Below are 26,280 nucleotides of genomic sequence, written 5' to 3'. Positions count from 1 at the left end.
GAACATCCCCTGACAACGAGCTCCACAATTTAATTGCAAGGGGAAAGGAAATGACTTTGGATAGAGTTTTAAACCTGCTGCCTGATCCCTTTATTCCTGTCTTGTCAGGAGTGGTGTCTGCAGAGGGATTGAGAAGGGGAAATGGGAGAGAAGGTAGGGCTTGAATTTGGAAATGAAGTCTGGGGAAGAGGGAAAACTGCTAAATTAATATAAAAACAAAGCCTTTCCAGGGATGGGATGCTGTTGTGTGCAGTGGTTTAAATCCTTTAGGATATCTGGGGAGTATTTGGGGGGTGAGGTTCTTACTGGGCTGTGTTGGCTTCAGAGCTGCAGGTGCCAAACTGGGGCTGCACCTCTGGCTCCCAAAAGCCCAACAGTACCTCCAGGTTAGAAATTATTTTGGTTTTTTTTTTTCCCTTTCATCTATTCTGGAGAACAGAAAATGTCTGTCTCCTTGGGGATGCCTTTGCAGCAGGACAATAAATAGCATCTGTGGGCCTCCACAGCTTACAGCTGCGTGTTCTTATAATCAAAAATGTGCACCTTGGGTTTTCCAGGCTGGCTCCCAGGGAGCAGCTGAGCTCATTCAGGACCTGCTCTGGTTCAGGATGTCCCCAGTTAATGTGGTTTCACAGAGACCTTCGTGCCTTTCACAGTGTTGGCTTCTTTACCCTTTGTAAATATTTCACCTGTTTTCTAAATTATTCATTCATTAAGTGGCTTGGAAAGGAGGAGGAATGGTGCTTATAAAATGTGTGAAAACTTAAAACACTGCAAAGCTGAAAGGATGTGAAGGAAGTAATTTGAGGTAGGATTTTTCCATCAGAATAAGCCCTGGTTAATTACTAGGAGGGGGTGGGAGATGAAGGGGTGTGGGGTGTTGATGGATCTGGCACAGGCTGGGGTGCTGCTGGGGTTTGCAGAGTTGGGGTTTGCACTGGGATGGGATTTGGAGGCTGAGATCTTTATTAGGGGTGGATAGGGGAGTTTGAGGTGGCCACACTGAGGGGACACAGGGCACCCTCAGACCTGGGGGTTCTTGGTTGTCTCAGTGCTATTTACATGGTGTAGACCCAATACAACATAAAACATCTATTCTCCAGCTTATTGGGAACTTATGGCTTTTGCATACTAAAAATGAATTGATTTTAGGTTGGGACTAACTGAAATTGAATATTAAATCTGTCTTCACACAGCAGCATGCCCCTTGCTTCCCAAATAAGGAACCTTTCCTTCCATCCCACCTTCCTCCAAGTGAAGGTGAAATATTGTTCCTGAATGGAGGGAGAGGTGTTTGGCTTTTTATGCTGCCTCTATTCTTGGGCCTCAAAACATCCTTGTGCTGTTAATTAATTAAAGCCTGTCAATCCCTTCGTGAGCAAAGGTGGTGGGTTTTATCTGTGATAGCCAAGTGCTCGGAGCTGTAGTGTGGTGCTCTGTGGGGAAGGAAGGGAACCTTGGTGGTTTAGCAATGGGGAACAGGCAGAGACGAGCAGGGCTGGGAGGCCCTGGGGGGCAGGGGAACACCCTGAGATGGGGAAACTGAGGCCGAGCAAGGATGAGTCAGGACAGCAAATGAGAAGAGTCAGAGCTTGGAGCAGTGCCTCACCCCTGAGAGGTCCTTGCCCTTGGCTCCCTTGCTGGTGGTGTTGTCCCAGCCTCAACACAACCCTCCCACCATGACTGTGCAGTCTGGAGCGGGACATCCTGGGGCTCATCCACCCTCTTCATTCCTTTGCCTTCACAAAAGCTCTCAGTGAGGTATTTTTGAAGGTTATCTTCAAAAGCAAAACACCAGCCTGAGAAAACTGAACAAAGGCTCCTAAAACCCAGGCTCTGGCCAGAAGCCAGGACAGTGTTCCCTGATTTTCTTCTGTAGTGCTCATCCTCTTTGCTGTGTTCCCAGAGCCCAGGGCAGATGTTTGTTATCAGTTCCTGTTCTGGCTCAGGACATTGGCACCTTCTGCCACCCAGCTGCTGTGGGGACAGCAAAGTGTCCTTAAAATCAGCCTCAGGTTTCCATGGCCTGCTACATCCTTGTGCAGCCCTTGTCCTGGATGGAGCTCAGATTCCAGTGCTGCTGCCTGAATCTCCTCCCCTGCCCCACCACAGAGCTCTGGGGTGTTTTGGGGCTGCTGCATCCACGTGTGAGCAGGGCTGGATGCATTTGGGGTGGGCAGAGACCATGTGGGATGCTGTTCCCCTACCTGGGACCACCATCCCTTCCCAGAGGTCTCTGGGGTCATGGGAGAGGTGGGGTCTTCAAGGAATTGACCCTTTTGGGGACAACTTCTGGATCTGTTGATTTGTGCCGTAGCACACACCTGGGGTGATTTCACAGCTGCTGTCCCCATTGCTAGCAGAACCAGGCTCCACCAAGCAAAAAGTGTTTTGCCAGTGTTATTTTGGATTATTGCAGCATTTCTCACTCTCCTGGGGCACTGCCATTGCACTGGTGGCTGTGCTGCTGTTGAATTTGGCAGCTCAGGCAGAGCCTGACCTGAATTGGGGCAATTTTGATGGGCAGGAGCATTGGATGGAAAGCAATGGGTGCTACAAAGTCAAGTTCAAGTTCAAGGTGCTGCCATCCTGCTGGGGCATAAGTGATGGGGCAGAGCTCCATGGTGCTGATGGGGACCATCCTCAAGCACTGCCCTGTCCATCCAGCCCTCCATCTGGAGTGTCAGGATGGTGGCTCTGGCTTTGATGGAGCACAGGGTTGGTCTCCACATGGAGCTGCTCATCCTCCTGTGCAGGACCTGCCCTGTCAGTGCCTGCCATGCCATTAGAATGGACACAATGCTCATTTTCTTCCCTTGATCAAGTCTGCCAGGTCCAATGGTGCCACATGTTGAGTTCTGAAAGGGAAGTTTGTTTTGATGCATGTTTGACAAACTCCTGAGCGCTGTTGCTCAAGTTTTTGTGGTTTCTGCTCTGGTGGGAGAGAGGAACCCAAGTGCCCAAATCGATATGGTTCTGCTTGGATAATTGAGCTGGGAATTTAGCTCATTATGTGAAGTGGCTGCTGAAGTGGATAATTGGATCTTGAGGTGTTTGTCCTACCTGATAGTTTGGATTGAAGAAAATTTAGGTGCAATTTCACAGGTGTATAGGGACAACATGGCTTCTGTGGGGATCCTATGGTGCAGTAATAAAGCTAAATAACTCACAGTTCTTTGTGTGCTGGAAGAACAAGAAAAAGAGCTTTAAGTCAAGTTTTCTTGGGATGAGGACCTGGCCTCTCCTCTCTCCCTGAAGTGCCCTGCATACTGGCTCTTCTCAGGCAATAACAAACACCAGCAGTTGTGTAAAGCCCCTGATGCTTTATGCACTATTTCTGCAAATAATCCTTGTTTATAATTCAGTCTTGGCAGAAGAAGACTTTAAATTATTAAGGCACTAAATATTTTGCAGTGAAAGAACAGAGATAAAGCTCTTGGCAGAAACAAATTGCCAGGGAGAATTTGTTCTCTTCAGTGCATTTGGAGCTTTAAAGTATTACAAGAAATAACGTGTGGGGGGACTGGGAATTCACCACTTGATCAAAAGATTTGCTTCTCTCCTAAAAAAGCAGCTGTTCAGTGCATGCTTTCCAGCACCCCTAGAAATAATAGTGTCCCCAAAGACAATGTTTGGGTCCCCTCTCACCACAGGACTGAGGGTGGTCTGCTTTAGGTGCTGGAGGTCCCTGTCCTTCCTCCAGCTCTACCACAGCTTTTGAAGTGTAGTTTTCATGCTCTTGGTGCTCCCCTGAGGGCAGATTTTTGGGGATTCTTCCCTTCTTCAGGAGTGGGAGATGCTGCTGCCAGTTTGTCCTGTCAGGGTTTGTTCTGTGGTACCAGGGCTGTTCCAGTGGTGTGGAGTGGAGGATCTCAGAATTAAAGACTTTGCAACCTGTTGCTGATTTTGTCCTGATATTACACACTTACTGCATGTCAGCTCCTGGAGTCAGAGGGTGGCTAAGTGTGTGTATGTACATAAAGACATTGTTTACAGCTATATATAGATAAATTTTAGATTGCTATACCCATAATCTTGTAGCTCTTCCTTGGAGAGATTTCAAGCATGAGCTGTGGTGTTTCAAACCCCAGGGCGCTCCCAATGTGGTTTTTGTCCATCATCTCAACATTTTAAAGCAAAAATCATCCTTAAAGTGGTGATGGGGGTATGCAGAGGGAGTGGTGATGCCCTGTGGTGCTGTTCGCAGGGGTCTGAGGATGAGGGAAGAGATGAGGATCTGACTCCATGTTTCAGAAGGCTGATTTATTATTTTATGATATCTATTACATTAAAACCATACTAAAAGAATAGAAGAAAGGATTTCATCAGAAGGCCGGCTAAGAATAGAAAAGGAATGATAACAAAGGCTTGTGACTGACCGAGACAGTCTGGACAGCTGGATTGTGATTGGCCATTAATTAGAAACAACCACATGAGACCAATCCCAGATGCACCTGTTGCATTCCACAACAGCAGGTAACCATTGTTTACATTTTGTTCCTGAGGCCTCTCAGCTTCTCAGGAGAAAAAATCTGAAGGAAAGGATTTTCAGAAAATATCATGGCTACAATGCCCTGGCACAGGGTGCCCAGAGCAGCTGTGGTTGCCGCATCCCTGGAGGTGTCCAAGGCCAGGTTGGATGTGGCTTGGATCAGCCTGGAAGCTGTCCCAGCCCACAGAAGGAGTCTGGAATGAGATGAGCTTTAAGGCCCCTTCCAGCCCAAGCCATTCTGCAGTTCTGTGGTTCCATGCCTCTGTTTCTCTTTCCTTGCAGGAGATCTGTGCAACTGCAGCTCGGTGGGCAGCGCCGGATGCAACCTGACCACGGGGCAGTGCCACTGCCTGCCTGGGTACACGGGGCCACGCTGCCACAGCTGTGCCCACGGCTTCTTCCCCCAGCTGGGAGGCCAGCAGTGCCAGCCCTGCAGCTGCAGCCCTGCTGGAGCCACCAGTGAGCAGTGTGACCAGTGAGTAACCCATGGTTCTGCACACAAAGTGTTGGGATTTGGTGTGGTTTGGGTTTTGGGCAGGAGCGGGTCTTGTCGTCTGTGCTGGTGTTTAAAAGGAAGAAAAATAAACGGGAGGGAAGCTGGTCTTAAAAAAATTTAATGAAGATTATTCTTCCTCATTCAAGAGCTGAATTATAAAAATTCAAGAGCTGACCAGTGAGTAACCCACGGCCCTGCACACAAAGTGTTGGGATTTGGTGTGGTTTGGGTTTTGGGCAGGAGCGGGTCTTGTTGTCTGTGCTGGTGTTTAAAAGGAAAAAAAAAATAAGCAGGAGGGAAGCTGGTCTTATAAAAATTCATGAAGATTGTTCTTCCTCATTCAAGAGCTGAATTATGAAAATATCTGTGGTTGTGGCAAAAGCCCTGGCAGCCCCCAAGGGAGCTGACTTGTGTTTTGGAGTCGCATGGAGGCAGAACCTCTCCCAATGCCTTGTGCATGTCTTAGTGGGACTGCCCTCACTCCTGAGCTGGGAGGGGAGCAGGGGCTGGGGTCTGTGGAGGGGTTTCTTTTCCAAAGGGATGGGTTTTATGCCAGAGGCAGGCACAGCTTTGTGCTCTGCCCTCGCTGAGCACTGGGGTGGAAGCGGCGGCCCGAGAGCAGAGTCAGCTCCTGCCTTGCCTGGTGTTTACAGGCAGCAGAGCTGATGCTGGAGCTCTTGTATAATGAATGTGTTCCTCTTCATTTCACCTCACCCACCCTCACATCTTGCCCTGTGAAAGCTGGCACGCAATGGTTTTCCAGGCAGTGATCTGTCAGCCATCAGAGGCAGTGCCTGAGCTGGGGGATCTCTGTGCTGCAGGATCACACCCAGCAGCAGCCCTGAGCCACTGGCTCTGCACCTTGTGCTCATGGAGACAGCAAGTTGCAAAGTCTCTCCTTGGAGGAGAGCTCAGCAACCACCCTGCAGCAACTTCCAGCCTTCCCAGGCTGCCTTTTTGTCTTCTAGGGCTGGGTCTGGGCTCAGTGTGTGTTGAACACCTGCAGGTCCCTGCCAGGACAGGGGCTGAGTCAGAGTCAGAATGCTCTGCAGGGACATGCTGCCTGTAATTATTTTATACATTATCTTCTCCCAAACGACCAAACCCTCTGTTGATGTCCTTCCTTTTTGTTTCAGTGTTGCATTTTTCTGCTTGCATAAGCTCTGACAATTCATAACTTAAAAGTAGCTCTCCAGTTGAGGAAAGTGACCTTCTTCCTAAAAGAGGTGATTCTTGAGGGTGGAAAGTATGAAGTTTTATCACTTTTTTTTTTTTTTTTGCGCCTGTTTTAGTATGGGAAGATGTGCCTGGATGCATCAGGGTTTGCTACAGAATTGAAAGTGTGATTGTGGTCAGATCTATTGGAATTGGGCAGAAAGGCAGATGGGGCAAATCTTATCCTTGGGAACTGGGAGAGGAGGGGAAATGCTGATGGAGCAACTGGGTTAACTGGGGGGGGAGTGTTCTTACCCCAGCTCTGAGTTGCTGGGCAGTGGGTGAAGCATGGACATGTCTGGTGTCTCCCCATGTCTCACTGCATGGGGGGAGCCACGGAGCGCCCTTGGGAGCTTCAGGTGAGATGCTCTGAGCTGTGAAGGAGAATGAGGTGGAGCTGGAGCCATCTGTGTGGAGCCAGAAACAGCAGGGACTCCCCAGCCTCTCCTCAGCACCATTTCCCAGCCTGGAGGGATGGGGGAGATGCTCATTCTCAGCCATTCAGAAGAGACAGCACAGGGCGAGACGTGGAGGCAGATTTGGGGAGGGGGATGTTGCTAACAGAGATCACTCTGTTTCCCTTCCCGCCCCACAGGGGTTTGCTGCAGACAGAGATGACCTCTGGGTGTTTAAAAAGAGAAAAATAGGTCAGTTGTCTGTGTTGCAGGGCTGGGGGCATCAGAAGGGCTGGTGTGGTGATGTGTGTGGGAAAATGGAGCGGGACACAAAGGGCAGCAGGGCAGGTGCTCCCCCTGCTCCTGTAGTGTCAGAGGGGGCACCAGGGCTGGGCACAGCTCCTGCTGCAGCTGGCAGGGCTGGGGCAGGCACCGGGGAGGGGGGGATCTGGCTGATGGGTAGGAGAACCTCCCATGCATTGCAGAGCAATGGGTGTGTGAGTGCAGGAAGGGATTTTTGGCTCTGTGCTGGCAGCCCTGGGTGGCTGCTGAGCAGTGCCTGGAGGAGCAGCAGTGTCCCTCAGGCAGTCTCTGCTCAGGGATGAGGCACGCAGGCATTGCCCAATACCAGCAACCAGCTACTGTTTTGTTGACATGGAAAATCCTGTGAGTTGTACGATTTATTTATTTAATAAAGCACCAGCCCAGCTCGACTTGCACAAGCAAATTCCTGTGTGAGGCTTCAGAGGAGAGCCATGGCTGTTCCACTGGGGCTGTGGGTGGAACAGCAGCAGAGATTTTGGACTCTGACCCTTTCTAAGGGTGGCTGATTGGAGGGGCAGAGTGCCCAAAGGCCGAGCCCTCAGGGCACACAAAGATCCCTCTTAGCTTTCAGTCAGCTCTCCCAGGCTTTTGTAAAAGTGCCTTTTAAATACAGCACCACCATATGATGATTATTTGTATTATTTCTCAGCACGCTCTTGGGCTGGCCAGATGGCAACCCAAGTGCCCTGTTTGTTAACCAGACCTCAAATGCAGACCATCAAACAAAAATTAAAAAAAATCCCTTTCCTGAGGCACAGAGTTGATTTTGGGAGTGAACATTGACCTGACATGCTGTCGCTATGAATGGGCTCCATGGCTGCTAATCAAAGCTCTGTTTTGGTGGTGGTTTAAATTTGATTATCTAGGAAGATCCACACAGATCCCCCTGTGGGATGGCAGAGCATTTCTGTGCTCTGGTTTGGGTGGTTTTTTTGTTGGATGAAAGGCTGTGTGTGGCTCAGGCTGAGGGGCTGAATGGAGCCCTGGGCTGCTCAGAGAGGGCTGACACATCGTGGGGAGGGGAGGGAACTGTCCCTGCTGTGGTAAACGCCTGGAAACCTCACACAAAAATCACATTTCTTTGGGCTGGATGCGGTGCAGATGCTTGCTAAAGATAGCTGTGGCCTGGAAGTGTTCACAGTCCATGGAGGAAGGGTGGGGAGAGAAGCTGAAGTTCCAAGGGCCACGGTCAAGGTCAGAGTGGTGGAGAATGAGCATGGTGACTCACGTGGGTGCACATGAGGGCTGGCAGGGCTGTGTGCCTGCTCTGGGGACAGGGACAAGTGGGGAGGGTGCCTGGCAGTGCCCTCAGCCCATGGGGATGTAGCCCCAGCCAGGAGCTGCATCTGTCACCATCTTTTGGAGCCCTTGAGTTGAGGGCTGTGCTGTGTCCTCTGAGGAAAGCAGAACCTCCCAGCCTGGTGGGGAGTGGAGGTGATCAGTGCTGCTGGGGAAGGTCACCATGGCTGGCCAGACCACATCTCCCTTGTGGAAGTGATCAGTGCTGCTGGGGAGGGTCACCATGCCCAGGTCACCATGGCCAGACCACATCTCCCCTGTGAGAGTGATCAGTGCTGCTGGGGAAGGTCCCCATGCCCAGGTCACCATGGCCAGCCCACATCTCCCTTGTGGAAGTGATCAGTGCTGCTGGGGAAGGTCCCCCTGCCCAGGTCACCATGGCCAGCCCACATCTCCCCTGTGAGAGTGATCAGTGCTGCTGGGGAAGGTCCCCATGGCTGGCCAGACCACATCTCCCCTGTGCGATTCTTTTCCCTTTTTTCTTTCATGTGAGCAGCAGTCCTGTGCCTGAGCTCTCATCTCTGGCTCCCTAAGGCTGGGCAGGGAGCCAGGCAGAGGCAGCAGGAGCGGGCTGGGGTTGGTGGTCTCCAGTCCCAGTAACCAGGGCAGCACTGGGGCTCCTCATGGTGTTTCTGGCCCTCTGCACCCTTTGGCACCCCAAGTGCCACCCGTGTCCCCAGCTGAGCCAGCACACAGAGCTGGGGTGAGCAGGGAGAGGGAGGGAGGTTTGTGTGAGGAGCCTTTGGTTCTGCAGCCCTCGTGCCCTGGTGTGAGGAGCTGTGCAGGCTCAGCTCTTTAAACACACCCTGAGATAATTCTCCATGCAAACCTGGCTTCTGGCTGTGGGGTGTGAAGGACCAGGACTGCAGCCTGGATGAGGCAGCATCCCCCTCCTGAGGAGCAGGAGATGGCAGATGACTGTGCAGTTTTTGTTTATTTTTACCTTGCTGGCAGCGCTGCCCATCCCCATGTGGCACTGCAGACGTGGCCCAGGGCAGCCCAGTGTGACCCAGCTCATCTGCAGGAGGGCTGGCCTGGATTTACCTCCTTTGAGGTGTTTATCCCAACTTTTCCCAGCCCAGCACTGGGGTGTGAGTGGCTCTTCCTTTCCTGAAGCTGTGGGGGCAGCGTGTTTAGCCCACGAGCAGCTGGCCCTGCGTGGGTGCTCCTGTGGGTTTGGGATGTGAGTGAGGAGTGGAGCTGTGAAGCAGAGATGCTGCTCAGAGATGCTGCTGCCTGGCAGGAGGGTTCAGCCCTCAATTCCCTGTTTTCCTGGCAGGTTTTGTTTTTTAAACTTGGTTCTAGGGAAGAGAAGTGATGCAGCAGTGCCAGGGAACAAGGGGAGAGCTGTGGCTGCTGGGGGTTTTGGGGATCACAGAATATTCTGGGCTAGAAGGGACCCACCAGGATCATCCAGTCCAACTGCTGACCCTGCACAGACACCCCAACAATCCCACCCTGTGCCTGAATGTTGCAGCTGGAGCTGTGGCAGCCTTGGGGCTGGGACCATTCCCTAGGGAGCCTTTTCCAGTGCTCAGCACCCTCTGGGGAGGGACCTTTTCCTGATATCCATCCTAAACCTCCCCTGACACAGCTTTGCCACATGGTTTACCTAAACCCAGGTTAGCCATCTAAACTGGGTTAGGTTTTCCCAGTTCCCTTAAAAATCTCAAAACTAATCATACACATATGCTGCCACTGTCCCTAGAGCAAAGAGATGCCTGTTAAACTGGGAACTGTGGATCAGTTTAAGTTGCTCCCTCTGCCTGTGCCTCAGTTTCCCCACAAGTAGAAGGGCAGTGGGAAGCAGAACTCCAGCAGACAGCCTGAAGGTGATGTCTGGTCTCCTTTGGTTGCTGTGGGCTGAGACCCCATGCCCAAGGGTGCAGTGCTCTGCTGCTTTGCTGAGCCAGCAGCTGCAGAGACAGCCCTGTGATCCCAATTCCTGCATGGCTTGTGCTGCAGGCTGGGCATAACTCATGTGAGAGACAGCTCCTGTCACTCATTTCCAGTGGAAAAAAGGAGAAAAAATGATAACACACATATAAATACTCAAGTATTAATTCAGAGATGCATTACCCCCTCCGGGGGACCTCAGGCTTTGTGTTCACGTTAAAAGGAGTGAAGGCAGAGTGTCCCTGGGCATGGCTGTGCCCTGGAGCAGGGAGGGCAGGGCCATCCCTGTGTGCTCCTTTGTGGTGGCATTCTGTGTGGAGAGGCTGATCCTGTGGCCCCAGCTCGTGGGGATTTGCAAGAGCCTGGACAAAGTGCTTTGTTGAGGCCTCTGAATAAAGGCTGGGGGTTCTGGGGGACCTTGGAAGCTGGGCAGGGAGAGCCACACACTGGGACTGGGGAGCTGGTGGGATGTGGGAGGGAGCAAAGAGACTGTGGGGACAGCCTGGTGTGGCACAGTCTGGACACACCTTGGACCCCATGTGAGGCAGGATTTGGTGGGGTTTTTTCAGTGATCAGGAAATGCAGGTCCATTGAAATTCAAGCTTTTTTGTGGAGCTTCACCAGCCTGCAGGGCTGCTGGCCATGCCAGACCCTGGGGGTTATTTGGGGGAAGTGATGGAGTTGTTGTTTTGCATAGATAAAAATCTTCATTTTCTGTCTGCACAGTGTCATCACACTTCTGAAATGTCTCTCTTTTGAGTGGGATCTCTTTCCATCCTGCTGCATTTCAGCAATCCAGCAAACCACACCAGGCACTGCTCCCCTTTGGAGATGCGACCTTGGGAGCTGAAACCCTCAAGGACTCTTGCTTTAAAACCCCCCCAAAACCAGACAAACCCCCTTTTTCTCTTTAAAAAGACTGCTGTCCCTTTTATAGATTGGATGAGCACAACTGGTGGCTCATTATCTCCCAGTAATGCCTTGTCAGCATCACTCTGCAGAGAACAGATCTTGTTTTGTAGCGGAAATTATTACATGTGGACGTCAGAAAAGCAGAAGAATACCCTGTTAAAGCCTATTTTTCTGCATGGTTTAATTATCTAAATCTCTCCCCTATCCCAGCCTCTCGCATCCTTTATATCTGATTAGCTCTCCTCCTCCTCTCTCCCCCCACAGGAAGGTAAAGGCACCTGAACCAATTTTTATTCAGTTGCAGGCAGGAATGGGAAATGAATGAGTGACTGGACACAGCAGCAGGGAGAGGTGGATTGTTATCATCTCCCCTATGGTAATTATGGCTTCTCAGAAATCCTGTTATTTTGGGGATTTTCCAGCAGGCTTTGCCATTCCTGTGTTGTCTGTTGCAAACTTTGCTGCTCTGGCAAGCACTGACTGCCTCACAAAGAAATATGGGCTCAACTTTTTAAGTTTTGTGGTTAAATTCTGGTTGAGAGGTGACGCCCAGTGTGTACTTCAGGCACTGCTTGTACCCTGGGTCTTCTGCTGTCTGAGGTCTGGGGATGGAGGGGCCCCTTTGGGCACTGTGGATGTTCAGTGGAGACCGCCCCATCTCCCTGGCACCCCCACTGATGTGTCCTTTTGGCTCCCTGCACATGATCCCCAGGGTTACTCTGGGAATCCAGCACCCACCAGCTGAGGCCGAGACTTTGCTGTGAGTGGGGAACTCCTGGAACTGTGCAGGATCCCATCCAGCCTCCCTCTGCAGGGTCAGTGTGGACTTTGCATTGCCTCCCTCCCCTCCTTCAAGGGCACCTCACCCGGAGGGCACAGCCTGGACATTCCTGGCTTTCCATAGCCCTGCCTGGACATTCCTGGCTTTGCACATCCCTGCCTGGAGATTCCCAGCTTTCCAGAGCTCAGCCTAGAGATTCCTGGCTTTCCAGAGCCCTGCCTGGAGATTCCTGGCGTTCCACAGCCCTGCCTGGACATTCCCAGCTTTCCACAGCCCTGCCTGGAGATTCCTGGCGTTCCAGAACCTCCTGGCTTTCCACAGCCCTGCTTGGGGATTCCTGGCTTTCCAGAGCCTCCTGGCTTTGCAGTGCCCAGCCTGGAGATTCCTGGCTTTGCACAGCCCTGGCTGGACATTCCCAGCTTTCCAGAGCCCTGCCTGGAGATTCCTGGCTTTCCACAGCCCTGCCTGGACATTCCCAGCTTTCCAGAGCCCTGCCTGGAGATTCCTGGCGTTCCACAGCCCTGCCTGGAGATTCCTGGCTTTCCACAGCCCTATCTGGAGATTCCTGGCTTTCCAGAGCCTCCTGGTTTTCCAGAGCCCTGCCTGGAGATTCCTGGCTTTCCAGAGCCCTGCCTGGAGATTCCCAGCTTTCTACAGCCCTGGCTGGACATTCCCAGCTTTCCAGAGCTCAGCCTAGAGATTCTTGGCTTTCCAGAGCCCTGCCTGGAGATTCCCAGCTTTCTACAGCCCTGGCTGGAGATTCCTGGCTTTGCACAGCCCTGGCTGGACATTCTCAGCTTTGCAGAGCTCTGGCTGGAGATTCCCAGCTTTCCATAGCCCTGCCTGGGGATTCCTGGCTTTCCACAGCCCTGGCTGGAGATTCCTGGTTTTCCACAGCCCTGGCTGAACATTCCCAGCTTTCCAGAGCCCTGCCTGGGGATTCCTGGCTTTCCAGAGCCCTGGCTGGATTTTCCTGGCTTTCCCTGGCTGCTGGGGGAGCAGGGGCTGCGGAGGCGGCGGTGGCCAGACAAGGTGGCCCTTTGACATTTACAGAGTGGCCTTTCAGAGCTGTGAAGTGTTGAAGTGCCCCTGCTCCTGCCCTACAGAGCAGCTGCCATGCCCCAGCACGGAGTGAGGAATGTGGCACACAATGGGCCAGTGTTGGCCCCCATAAAGCTCTGCTTCTTGTGCCCTCCACAAAGGGGCTCACTCAGAACTGGTGGCTGCTGCAGGGCTTGGCCCTGGCCCCACTGGCTCTCCCACAGAGCCACCTCAGCCACCAGCAGCTTTGGGTAGGGGCTTTTGCCTGCTCTCCCCTTCCCCACGTGCTGATATTCAATGACTGAGTGACAGAAAAGTCAGCACGTGGGTTGGGAGGGTGCTTGGTACCCTCAGGATGGGGCCTCAAGCTGCACCAGGTTGGGCATCAGGAAGGATTTCTCATGGAAAAGGTTGTGGAGCATTGCCCAGGGAGGTGTGGAGTCCCCATCCTGAAGGTGTTCAGCAGACTGGACATGGCACTCAGGGCTCTGGGATGATCAAAGGTTGCACTCAGTAATCATGGAGGCCTTTTCCATCTGAATGATTCTGTGATTCTGAGTGTTAACAGCATTGCTTTCCCACCAAAGTGTCTTGGAGCATTTGGCTTTCAAATGTGAACTTTTCCACATTGCCCAGGAAGGTGTAAGAGAGATTCCTGTCCTGGCTGCTGTCAGACACCCCAGAAAATCAGCACTAAAGGAGCCCAGCTCCCTGGAGGAACACTCCATTTTTGGAGCCATCTCTTCTGAATCCTCCAAATCTTGCACAGAATCCTTTTGTCTTATCCCATCAAAGTGTGACAAAGCCTTTTCATGGGGTTTGTTTTAGAGATGCTCATGGTTCAACACGATTTCCCTCGTTCCCACAGTGCCTGCTGTGAGCTGTGGCTGTTCCAGGGACACCCTGTGCCCTGCTGGGACAGCTGAGGGACATTGCTGTCACTGGGGCTTCCCAAAGGGACAGGTGAAGCTGGAGATGGCCAGGAAGGGCTGGCTTAGCCCTCATTTCCTCTTTTTTAGGGCAGTGTGGCCCTGCCCAGCTCTCCTAGGGCTGCTTGGGGAGATGCTGAGCTGGGCAGGGTGTGCTGTGTGCTCTGGGCTTCAAGGGAAAACAATAAATGCATTTGGATAAACTCTTGTTGTAGGTTTTGCATGGTTTGAGACCCATGGGAGCTCCCTCGTTCTCTGCCTCTGCCTCAAAATCTGACCAATCTCACATGTTTTGAAAATAAAGGCACAAGAGCTTGGTGCTGTGCTGTTCAGACTGGGTCTGACATGGCCAGGGAGTCCCTGGGCTCTGACTGGGGCTTTCCTGGTGTCTGGGAATTTATTCAAAATTAATTTCTCCATTCCTCCTCCTTGGGGGGGAGGGAAAAAGAAAAGGAAGAAGAGGAATGATTGGAGCTCGCTGAGGGGTTTCTGTCAGACCATTAACGGTGCACAGCTTGTCTCCCCACAGCCCCTAAGGCCATGGTCCTTCATCCTCCCATCCATCTTGTGCCTGTCATGTCCCTGCTAAAATCAAGATGTTTCTGTGCAGGAGGAGTGGGGACCCCTTGCAGATGTGGCTGCAGGCTGCACATTGTGCTCTGTCTCAGATCACAGACACTTTAATGCTTTTTTCCCCTTGTGATGAGGCCTTGAGTTCCTGTGCAGCCTGTGCAAAGTGAGGGCAGTGCCCCAGCTCCAAGCCCAGCCCCTCACTGTGTCCTTCCCCAGCCACCAGACCTGGCAGGAAATCATCTGCAGGATGCTCTGTGTTCCCTGTTCTCTGTGTTCCCTGTTCCTCAGACACTTCAGGTGGATCAAAACTGCCTGCAGTCCTCTATCAGTGCCCAGGGCAGGGCTGGGTGTCTCTGCTGGGTGTCTCTGTCCCTGTAAAGCTGCAGTCCTGTGTAAAATCCCAGCTCAGGGAACATTTGGTTGTCACCAATGGCACAAATCTCTTGGCAAGTGATGGGATCCTATGGCTCTTTCCCCTTGAGAGGAGTGGAAGGGAGCTGGAAATGAGACATGATTTGGGGTGTAGGCTGTTCCTGCCCCAATATTTTATTTACACTGCCCTGCCCCATGGCTGTGGGAATGCTGCTGCCTGGGGTGGCTGTGTCCCAGGCCAGCCCCTGAGGCAGAACAGGGTGCTCCTGCCTTGGGGGGTCCCAAACCTGCCATATGACCCTTGTCCCCAGGGGTCACAGAATCACAGAAATTCTAGGCTGGAAGAGACCTGTAAGATCATCAAGTCCAACCCATGTTCTAACACTTCAACTAGATCATGGCAGCAAGTGCCACATCCAGTCTTTTTTTAAACTCTTCGAGGGATGATGACTCCACCACCTCCCTGGGTAGGTGATTCCAGTATCTGACCACTCTTTCTGTAAAATACTTCCTCCTTAATTCTAGCTTACATCTCCCTTGGCGCAGCTTGAGACTGTGTCCTCTTGTTCTGTCTGTTGTTGCCCGGAGAAAGAGACCGACCCCAGCTCACCACAGCCACCCTTCAGGAAGTTGTAGAGAGTGATAAGGTCACCCCTGAGTCTCCTTTTCTCCAGGCTGAACAGCCCCAGCTCCCTCAGTCGTTCCTCATACGGCTTGTGCTCCAAGCCCCTCACCAGCCTCGTTGCTCTCCTTTGGACACGCTCAAGCATCTCAACGTCCCTCCATCATTCCATGCTGGCTCCAAGCCTTGGATGTGGCTGTCCCTGACCAGCAGTCACTGCCTGCTCCTTTGGCCAGTGCCTCATGTGCTGGTGATGGTTTTAATCAGTAGGAAACATCTGTAAGGTTGATGGATGATGTGATGGTGACACACACCACCTACACGCTCCCCAGAGTGAGTGTATTCATAAAAACCTGCTAGAAACCAATGCTGGCAGGAGACTTTGATTACTGGGAGTCTGGTTTTATCCCAGCAGATATTTGTATCAATTCTTTGTGAGAGCTGAACGTTGGCTGGCCTCACAGGGGTTAATCATCATCTGAAGTGGAGTTGAGTAATTGATGTTGCTGCATCAAAACGTTTCCCTCTTCCCATCCCCCTCCTTCTCCCCACTTCCCCCCAAAAAGAAATTCTTGGCTGATACTCAAAATCCAGTTCAGTTCTCACTGTGCAAGTATTAAACTGTGGGTCTTTTCTTTCAAATTTCTGGATTTTTATGGGCACAATTGGTCTGTTAACAGGATTTTTTTTTTTTTTTTTTTTGTGGTTTCAATGCATTTATATCATTGACCTTTGCTTTAAAAAGTGTCTGACAGACTTTGCTGGGCTGGAGCTATAAAAAGGAGTGTTGTAAGGGGGCTTTATTCTGTGGAAGCAATGACCACAGGCAAAGCTTTATATTTGCTGAGTGATTTAATTCTTGCACATGCAGGACTTGGCTCTGTGCCATGTGTAACATGTTGAGAAAAGGTCTGTTCAAGAGGCATTCAAACCAAACTTTCCAAACAGTCTTTTTTTTTTTCTTCTTCTTCTTTTTTAAGCTTTCTTTCCTGTTATTTCTAAGCTAACGAGTAAAATCAAGGGACTGTGCCCCAAAATGCTGAATTGAGCTCCAGCAGGGTCATTGGGGAAATAAACCTCCTTGAAAGCAATGAAATGGGAGTCTGTGTGGAAGCAGGGAGGAAGAGGAGGGTGTCATTGAGAGAAAGGCTGGGTCAGGGACACGAGGGAGTCAAACAGAGCTCTCTGAACTCCAGGAGGAAGCCAGGGAGGGTGAGGATGATGCAGCTCAAATGCTGCATCCCCAAAAGATGTGTTTGCAGCCTAAACATCAGATTTTCCTCCCCACAGCACTTGCTTTTCCCTGCCTGCCCCTGCCCTCTTACAGGAATAGCAGTAGCAGGCAGGAGCAAATATTAAAAAGCTGCTTTTTGTTTGCGCTCATTTTAAACACTGAGACAACGTTTGGATTAATGTTGGGTCTTGTGAAAAGCTCTTTAAAAGTCAAACATTCTGAGCTGCTTACCAGCCAAACACACTGAGCTGCTTACCAGCATGCCTTTGAATTTTGCATCTGCCTGCTGCACTTCCAGATAATGGCCTGGAGAGCAAGGAAACATCATATTTATTTCTTCTTCTTGTAATCAGGCCATTAAATATCCTTGAGATTTCAGATTCTGCAGGTATTTAATTGTGTAGCCCCTTGGGCTGAGGTCTGTATTTTGGGGAGTAGTTCCTTATTCCTTTGGCAAACAAACAAACAACAGAAATACTGAATTATGCTGATTTCTGACGGAAGCAATGTCTTGCCCAAAACATCTCAATCTACAGCATTTCAGTTAAAAACAACACATCAGCAGTGCATCAAACATCTATTAGTTTTAATCAGCAGATTTTTCTGGAGGCTTTTAGGAGCAAATTGTGCCTTGCTCAGTCTTTCCAGGAGGAGAGAGGGAACAATGGATGAGCTTTGTGCAGGCACAGTGAGCCCTGAAATGCTGACTTTGAAAGGTGTTTCAAAGGTGTTTGGACAGGAGGTTACACAGGGGAGAGCTCAGGGGTGATGCAGCATGGAAGGGCTGTCTGTGGGTCTGTCTGTCTGTCTGTCTGTCTGTCTGTCTGTCTGTCTGTCTGTATCACCCCCTCTGCAGATAAATCCATCACCTGGAGGGACCAGTGCTGTTTATTTGGGTTGCTGTGGTGGTTCCCTGCAGCAGGCAGGGCTGGGGTTCCTGCAGGTGCCCCCAGGGCTGTTGGGATGTGCAGGGGCACTGGGTGCTCTCTGTCCCTTGGCTTGGCTGTTCCCAGTGTGCCCAGGTGGGATGAGGCACCTCCAGTGTGTTTGTGCCCAGGGCTGGATGGGAAGGAGCATTTATCCATTCCTGGGATTCCTCTGAGGGTTGAGCTAAATGCTGCCAGTGTATGAAGTCTGTTATGAAAACAAAGCATTGGAAGCTCTCTGTGTGGAGAGAGTAGCACAGAAAGCCAAAGGAATGAGGGTAACCTTTGCTTTTTATAGCTCCTGGTATTTGCTCATGGCAGCCACCAGCAATGCCCTGTGTGTTCACAGTGCAGAGCTCCACCCTCCCTGCAGTCACACTGTGCCCAAGCAAACAGCTCCTGGCTGGGTCAGCTGCAGTGGAAACCTCTGCTGGGGAGGGGAGAACCCTCTGTTGTCTCTCCCTGGCTTTGCTGGGTGGAATTCAGCTGCAGAGAGGGGTCCTTGGAGATGGGGAAGGATAAATGGGATCATGGAGGAGGAGAGGAAGGAGTGCAGGCGGCTGACACCTGCCCTGGCTGGAGCCAAGCAGGACACATGAGCTGCTGCCCCAGCTCCCAGGGGAGCCAGCAGAGCAGCTGGTGAGCAGGGAATTGTCTGCTCACACGAAAATCTGGGAGGTGCTGCTCAGCACTGGTGTGGAGGGGAGAGGATGAGCCAGGTGGGTGCTCTGGGATGGGTCAGGCACAGTGACCGTGGCTGTGCCAGTGTCCTGCAGGACCCAGGGCTGGTGCAGGTGGAACAGGGACTCCAGAGGGGCTGTGGGAGCATCTGATGCAAGGGAATGGCTCTGGGCAACTGGCTTTCTGGAATGAGCAATGATTTCTGGTGCCCAGCTGGAAGTTGCTGTCAGGGCAACTGGCTTGGTAGACACTCGTCCTTTCTGGAAGTCCCCATCACTGTTTGGAAATGGTTGTCCCTGTGTTTCATGTCCTGCTTCCAGCAGAAAGGAATACAGGGAGTCCCAAAGCCTGCCTGCAGGTTTGTACCTTGGATGCTGCCAGCACAGCCAGATCTCACTGTTTGTTTTTCCTCTGCAGCTCTGGGAAGTGCCAGTGCAAGGTTGGTGTCACGGGCCTGAAGTGTGACCGGTGCAGTGAGGGCTTCTACAGGTTCAACCAGAGCACGTGTGAGCCCTGCCAGTGCAACAACCTGTCCCACAGCTGTGACAGCTCCACAGGTGATGATGTCCTCTTGTCCTTCGCCTGCCCCCTCTGTCTCTGCTTTTTCTGTTCTCATTCAGCACATTCTGCTCTAGTCCCCTTCATCTACATCTTTGTGCCTTGCACACCCAAAATCTTTACCTTAAACTGAAATGGAAATGGAGGGTTGGGGCTGGTCTCCTTTGAAGGAAGGCTATGAGAGCTGTGTGCTTTAGCCCAGAGCCCTAACTCAGCAGCCTGTATCAAAAACTGGGGCTCTATTGTTCTCTGCACTTACACAAACACACAACATGGGCTTTTAAAGACCTTTTGTTTAGCTGCTGTTTACCTGGAAACATACCCTGGGCTGGCACTGACGTAAGGGGACCTGCTGCCACAGATAACAGGATTAGAGCTGCTAAAAACTGCCAGCATCTCATTAATACTGCCCACTTTTTGTAAATTGGCCTTGCTCATTTTCCCTGATTATTTCTTTGACTGTCTCTCACTCAGATATTGATGGTGTGCAAATGTTGAGGCACCTGTGCTTGAGCAGCTTATGGGAGGGCAGGGGGAGCCCAATTGCTTTGTAATGTCACCTGGGAGGAGAGATCCTGGAGGAGCACTCTTCTGCTTCAAATTCCAAATTCTCCTCAAACTCTCCTCAGAACTTGCAGGCTGAAAGCCAGTTCTGTAATATTTATCCAGGAGCTTAGAAAGGGATAATAATTAAAAGTAATGTTGCAGAATTTGCTGGCAGAGCTCATGAAATCAGGTACTTCTGGGCAATTTGTGCCCCTGTGTTCCCTCATAGGCTGTTTGTTTGCAGCAGAGGAATGCCCAGGTTCCCTCATGGGCTGTGTTTGCAGCACAGGAATGCCTAGGTTCTGTCATGGGCTGAGTGTGTCCAGCAGAGGAATGCCCAGGTTCCCTCCTGGGCTGTGTTTGCAGCACAGGAATGCCCAGGTTCCCTCATGGGCTGAGTGTTTGCACAGAGGAATGCCCAGGTTCCCTCCTGGGCTGTGTTTGCACAGAGGAATGCCCAGGTTCCCTCATGGGCTGTGTGTTTGCACAGAGGAATGCCCAGGTTCCCTCATGGGCTGTGTGTTTGCAGCACAGGAATGCCCAGGTTCCCTCATGGGCTGTGTTTGCACAGAGGAATGCCCAGGTTCCCTCATGGGCTGTGTTTGCACAGAGGAATGCCCAGGTTCCCTCATGGGCTGTGTTTCCAGCACAGGAATGCCCAGGTTCCCTCATGGGCTGTGTTTGCAGCACAGGAATGCCCAGGTTCCCTCATGGGCTGTGTTTGCACAGAGGAATGCCCAGGTTCCCTCAAGGGCTGTGTTTGCAGCAGAGGAATGCCCAGGTTCCCTCATGGGCTGTGTTTGCAGCACAGGAATGCCCAGGTTCCCTCATGGGCTGTGTTTGCCGCACAGGAATGCCCAGGTTCCCTCCTGGGCTGTGTTTGCACAGAGGAATGCCCAGGTTCCCTCATGGGCTGTGTTTGCAGCACAGGAATGCCCAGGTTCCCTCATGGGCTGTGTTTGCAGCACAGGAATGCCCAGGTTCCCTCATGGGCTGTGTGTTTGCAGCACAGGAATGCCCAGGTTCCCTCATGGGCTGTGTGTTTGCAGCACAGGAATGCCCAGGTTCCCTCATGGGCTGTGTTTGCACAGAGGAATGCCCAGGTTCCCTCATGGGCTGTGTTTGCAGCACAGGAATGCCCAGGTTCCCTCATGGGCTGTGTTTGCACAGAGGAATGCCCAGGTTCCCTCATGGGCTGTGTTTGCACAGAGGAATGCCCAGGTTCCCTCATGGGCTGTGTTTGCAGCACAGGAATGCCCAGGTTCCCTCATGGGCTGTGTTTGCCCTGCTCTGTGGGCACTGGGTCTGCATTCCCTAGGGTGAATTCCTGCGTTCCCTTGAGGATGAATTACTGCATTCACTCTGTACTGAGCTCTGTGTGCTGGTGTCCTGCCAGTGCTGAGGGATACAAGGCTGTCACTAGAGCTGTGCACACATCAGCTGTCTCACTGATTTGGAGCTGGGTGTGTGGGTTTTGTGAAGGAGGAGGATAATCTGCTCTTCCTTTTTGTTCCCTCAGTGTTCCTCCTGCTCTTGATTTATCAAAGAAAACCCAGCACAGACCTTGCTCCTGGGATGGGGCTGCTCTTTCTGCTGGGATTGCCCAGTGCTGCCCACAGCATTGCAATGGAAATCCCTCATTTTGGTTAATGACCTATTGTTGATTTGACAGAAACTTTATGCTGCTGTGGCTGAGGGAACCAAACAAAACCAGAACAGAGAACGAAGTTGATTAAAAATTAGATTGGAGCCTGCTCTAGAGACTGCATTCTGTGTGACCTCCCCAGCTTTACATCAATTCTGTGTAGCCTTTGTCCAAATTTCAAAGTTTTTTCCCATTCATGCTATACTTTGGGCTCCCTCTGCTGGCTCTGCAGCCAGCTCCTGCTTGGCATCGCTTTGGCCAGGAGGAATATTTGAAATTACTGGGCATAAATAAATAACTTGGGCAGCAGGAGCTCCCCAGCTGACAGAACTTCCTCTGGCACGACCCTTGTACTGTGTGTGTCTGTGCACTGAGGTGGGCTGGTGCTCCCCAGCTGGGGTCCTGTGAGGTCTGATCCTTCCTGAGGGCATTATCAGGATGAGAAGTGCCATTAATTATTAAGGCTCTCCACGGTGATACCTGATTGCATGCCTGTGCATGCTCTGCCTGGCTGAGCAGCTGCTGACTCAGGGAAACACAGCCATTGCAGGGCTGCTGGGGATGGATGTGGGTGCTTTCTGCTGATGGGAAAGACATTGCTCCTGAAATGACCAAGGCAGCACAGGTGTGATTCCAGATTTATGCCCCTGGGGAGCACTGTCCAAGGCAGCCTTGCTGTGACCAGGCAGATGAACTGTCCAAGACATCCATCCCACTGAAACAGCTCATCCAGGTTTGCAGCTGGAGAAACCAAGCACAGCAGAATAATTTTCCCTTCTAAATCTGACATCTCTCCCACAAAAACCACTGGCTCGTGCCTGACAGGCTGCTGAGGGAAGAGCAAACAGTGTGTGGGAGGTGATGCTGAGCAAGGGGTGCTGGCAGGGCCCTGCTGGGTGGGTGAATCAGCCTCTTCCTGGGTTTGCTTCCTGCCCTTGGCAGCAGGGCTGGCTGCAAGGACATGCCAGGCTGCCTGGGGTGCTTGGCTGTGGAGTCATCACTGTGGGAATTGAGGAGCAGCAGCCGTGTCAGGATTGTGAGGGAGCCAAACTGTTCTGATATTAATAAGAAAATCTGCTGTGGTCTTTCTAAGAGTCAGCGCAAACCTCAGTCAGGATTCTTTCCTGTGGTTGATGTTGATATGAGACCTCCCCATCCCCCAGGACTGCTGGGTCAGCTCAGTGGATCTGGCTGTGCTTTCCCACTGCTCTGGGCCACCCCAGTTTATAGAAAGGGCTGTTGCCTCTGCAGACTCTGGTACATGGGATTTAATCCAATCTTCCCTCAGCTCCCTGCCACCGCACCGAGGAGCCAGCTGAATTACAGCATGTTCCTGGTGATGGATGGGCTTTATACAGAGGCTGTGCTTTTGTAACTAAAGAGATTTTTCTTCTGGGTCACAGTAGTATCAAAATGCAATTTGGAGGCCATTAGGAGACGGTGCCTGTGGACACGGCACGCTGAGTTTCTGATTCAGGGGCTTCCCCAGGAAGGGCAGGTGGCTCATGTGAGTCCTCTCTTCTTCTCTGCTTCTCTGGGAAGGTCAGGGAGCTGCTGCCTTGTCCTGGGGTCAGGAGCTGGAGCCACACTGGTGGGATGGAGCTGCCTGTCCCCAGAGCAGGACAGTGGCATGTCCTCACCCCTGACCACAGCCCAGATGTACAGGTGTACCCAGGAAGAGGCTGCACACAAAAAACCAAAGGCATAAACCTCAGGGACCCCTCATGAGAGTGGGGGACTTTCAGCATCACTGTTCCATCTCACTGGTACAAATGCAAACTGAAATTGCTTTCCTTGAGGAGAATTTTAACACTGATAAGTTGTGTTTACCTGCAGTGACCTTTTAGTGCTGAGCTGTGGGGCCTCTCTGCTGGGGCCACCTGCTTTTTCACATTATCTGTGTGTGTGGGGATGAGCATCAGAAGGTCATAAGAGGCCAGGCTCATGTTTTGGCCAGAGGGCATCCAAAACCACCTGTGAGCTCTGATAATTGAGTGTGTTCCACGTGGATTCTTGCTCCAAATGTTCTGCTCCAGTTCCTGCTGCTGAATGTTTGCTTGTTCTCCTCTCTGTTCCTCAGGCACCTGCCTGGAGTGCCAGGAGAACACGGAGGGGGAGCACTGTGAGCTCTGCAAGGAGGGTTTCTATCGGGGCACCCAGCCTGCCCACGGCTGCCAGCGCTGCCCCTGCTCCACTGTGGCATCCACTGGCACCTGCCACTTGGGTGAGGCTCTTGTTGTGCTCTAATTCCTCATAATGAAGGTTCTCTCCTCAGTTACATTGCCCCTCAGAGTGTGTCAGCCCAGCAAGGTGTTTTCCAGCCTGTGGAGCTCCTGGTTGTGGGCACTGGAAGCAGTACCTGCTGTGATGGGTCCCTGGTGCTTGTGTTGCCTCTTGTGAGAGCAGCTGTGCATGGGAGGGATCAGAATCACAAAATGGTTTGGCTTGGAAGGGATCTTAAAGCCTGGTTCCAGCTCCCAGTGTGTTTCTGCACTCTGCTCTGAAGAACCTGCAGAGTTTTGCAGAGAAGCTGCTGAGCTTGTGGCAGCCAGGAGGGGGGCAGGAGATGCTCAGCAGTGCCATGTAGCCCTCCAGACTTCTGAGTCTGCTTCTGAACATCTCCATGGGACTCCATGCAGAGATTGTCCAATGTAACTGAGACAAGTCAGAGCTGTAATAGTCATATCTAAGGCTTTTTTTAACATTTCCCTGATCAATTTTGCAAGCAAGCTGCTTCCGGCTTTGTATAGGCCCAAAAGTTCCTTTGGATTGGAAGCATCCCTGATACAGTTCCAGCTGTTCTCTGAAATTGCCTGTTTGAGATGGAAATGTTCAGGAATAATAATTTATTTCCTTAGCAACGTGCTGAGTTTGCTCTGTGAGATTGGTACAAGGCATCAGAACTCCCCATGGCTGTTTTTTCCCCTACTAACAGAGAAAGTGCTGCAGTTCAGAAGCTGTGTTTTCAGCTCAAAATTTGAGATTGGTCAATACTTGTGACTGCTGATTTTTGTCAGGGTGCCTTGTGGTCAGCCCCACAGAACAAACCCCACAGAACAACCCCCACAGAACAAGCCCCACAGAACAAACCCCTCAGAACAAACCCCTCAGAACAAACCCCACAGAACAAACCCCTCAGAACAAACCCCCACAGCACAAATGCCACAGAACAACCCCCACAGAACAAACCCCTCAGAACAAACCCCTCAGAACAAACCCCTCAGAACAAGCCCCACAGAACAAACCCCTCAGAACAAACCCCTCAGAACAAACCCCACAGAACAAACCCCTCAGAACAAACCCCCACAGCACAAATGCCACAGAACAACCCCCACAGAACAAACCCCTCAGAACAAACCCCTCAGAACAAGCCCCACAGAACAAACCCCTCAGAACAAACCCCTCAGAACAAACCCCACAGAACAAACCCCTCAGAACAAACCCCCACAGCACAAATCCCACAGAACAAACCCCACAGAACAAACCCCTCAGAACAAACCCCTCAGAACAAACCCCTCAGAACAAACCCCACAGAACAAACCCCACAGAACAAACTCCACAGAACAAACCCGTCAGAACAAGCCCCACAGAACAAACCCCTCAGAACAAACCCCTCAGAACAAGCCCCACAGCAGGGGTGTCTCTGCAAGGGCTGTGCCACATCCCTGCTTTGCTTTGTGTTCTGCAGAGCCTGGTGAGAGCGTCCCGAGGTGTGACCAGTGCATAGAAGGGTACACTGGCCTCAACTGCAACCAGTGTGACAAGGGCTACTACAACTCAGACAGCATCTGCACGAGGTGTGAGTGCAGTGGGAACGTGGACCCCGCGCTGTCCCCCAGCGTGTGCCGGCCCGACAGCGGCGAGTGCATCGGCTGCCTGTACCACACCACGGGCTTCCACTGTGAGCTCTGCCAGGAGGGCTACACCAGGGACTCCCCGGGCACCAACTGCACCAGGAAAGGTAAAAATGCTGCTCGAGTCAGTGGCAAGGCTCACTGTGCAGCTGGACAAAGGTTGGAGAGGGAATGCTGGTAATTGTTCGTGTTAGTTTAGGTTCGTCTGGACTCTGGCGCAGAGAAGAAAAGCAGATCTTTGTAACAGAATCACAGAATGAACTGGGTTGGAAAAGACCTTCAGGATCACCTAGTTCAACCTATGGCCTAACACCTCCTCATCAATTAAATCATGGTCCAGGCTTTTTTAAACACATCCAGGGAGGGTGACTCCACGACCCGCAATTCCAGCACACAGTTGTTGGTGCCTCCTGGCCTTGAAGGGTGTTTTAGAGTTAGCTCTGTAACCACCCTGATTCCAGACCCTGGCAGGCATTGCTAGTGAGCAAACTGGAAAAAACTCAATCCATTTGTAATGTATTTAATGTACAATGAGAGAAAATGGTTCTGGAGTTGCTCCTTCAGTGGTTATCTGGAGGTTGGTTTTCATGGTGGATGTCCAACACTGTGCATGGAAGCATTACCAGTGTGATGTATTAGATGAAAGAACCCAGAGTTCAGGGAAGTATTTGGGCACAAATTTGTCCTTGTCATGGGCAGAGATTCAGTTCAGATCTTCCATCAGGAGCTAATGTGGTTTTCACTCCTGTGCTGCTCACTTGGGTGTGTAATCACAGAGTCCTTCCCTGCTCAGGGAGATGATCAGTACAACAAAGTTGGATGCTCATTAGCTGTAGCAGGGCTGGAAATGGCAATTTTACATCAGCTCATCCATGATCTGGATTTGTTTAAAAAAAGACTGGACATGGCACTTGGTGCTATAGTCTAGTTGAGGTGTTAGGGCATAGCTTAGTCTTGATGCTAGAGGTCTCTTCCAACCTCATTATTCTGTGATGCTGTGAAGGCACATAGAGAGGATATTCAAAGGACCAAAGCGAGTGTTTTCAGCCCCAGAGCAGGTGGTGCTCCTGCTGCCATGGGGTGGCACAGCAGGACTCACCCTGGTGCACTGTGGCTCTGTGCCACCCAGCCAAGCACTGCAGCCTTCCCAGGGCCGGGGGTGTGGCCTCCTGCCAGAGCTGCTCCACTGCAGGAGGCAGCAGCAGCTCTGAGGGCCGGCACTTCAATCAAGCAGCTGGATGTGAGGCTCCTGTCAAAGCTGCCAAAGCAGCCCATTGAGGGAGCAGCTGCTGCTCTCAAGGAGCTGCTCTGGGACATCTGGAGGGCTGGCAGGGCCCCGGGAGCAGAACAGGCAGCGCCGTGTCACGGCCCGGAAGCGGCGCCGGGGCCAGAGCCCCGCACTTCACCGCGACCGTCCTGGGAGTGCCAGGAAATGTCTTCACCCCAGGCCTCCCTGCCAGCCCTGAGCTGATGCTGACTCACACATAAA

General features: G+C 51.8%; 1 protein-coding gene across 1 annotated transcript in view; it reads left to right on the top strand.

The window, feature by feature from the left end:
• MEGF9 (multiple EGF like domains 9) overlaps positions 1-26,280 on the top strand; it is a 53,734-nt gene that overhangs the window by 20,844 nt on the left and 6,610 nt on the right. Inside the window, exons 2-5 of the mRNA XM_063174994.1 lie at positions 4,775-4,967; positions 18,606-18,745; positions 23,018-23,161; positions 24,626-24,898. Of these exons, the coding sequence (XP_063031064.1) occupies positions 4,775-4,967; positions 18,606-18,745; positions 23,018-23,161; positions 24,626-24,898 (750 nt within the window). The remainder of the gene's footprint in view (positions 1-4,774; positions 4,968-18,605; positions 18,746-23,017; positions 23,162-24,625; positions 24,899-26,280) is intronic.

Source organism: Melospiza melodia, chromosome 22 (assembly GCF_035770615.1).
Source record: "Melospiza melodia melodia isolate bMelMel2 chromosome 22, bMelMel2.pri, whole genome shotgun sequence".
NCBI lineage: Eukaryota > Metazoa > Chordata > Aves > Passeriformes > Passerellidae > Melospiza > Melospiza melodia.
Note: the sequence above shows the minus strand (reverse complement) of the source record. Positions and strands in the feature narration are given on the sequence as shown.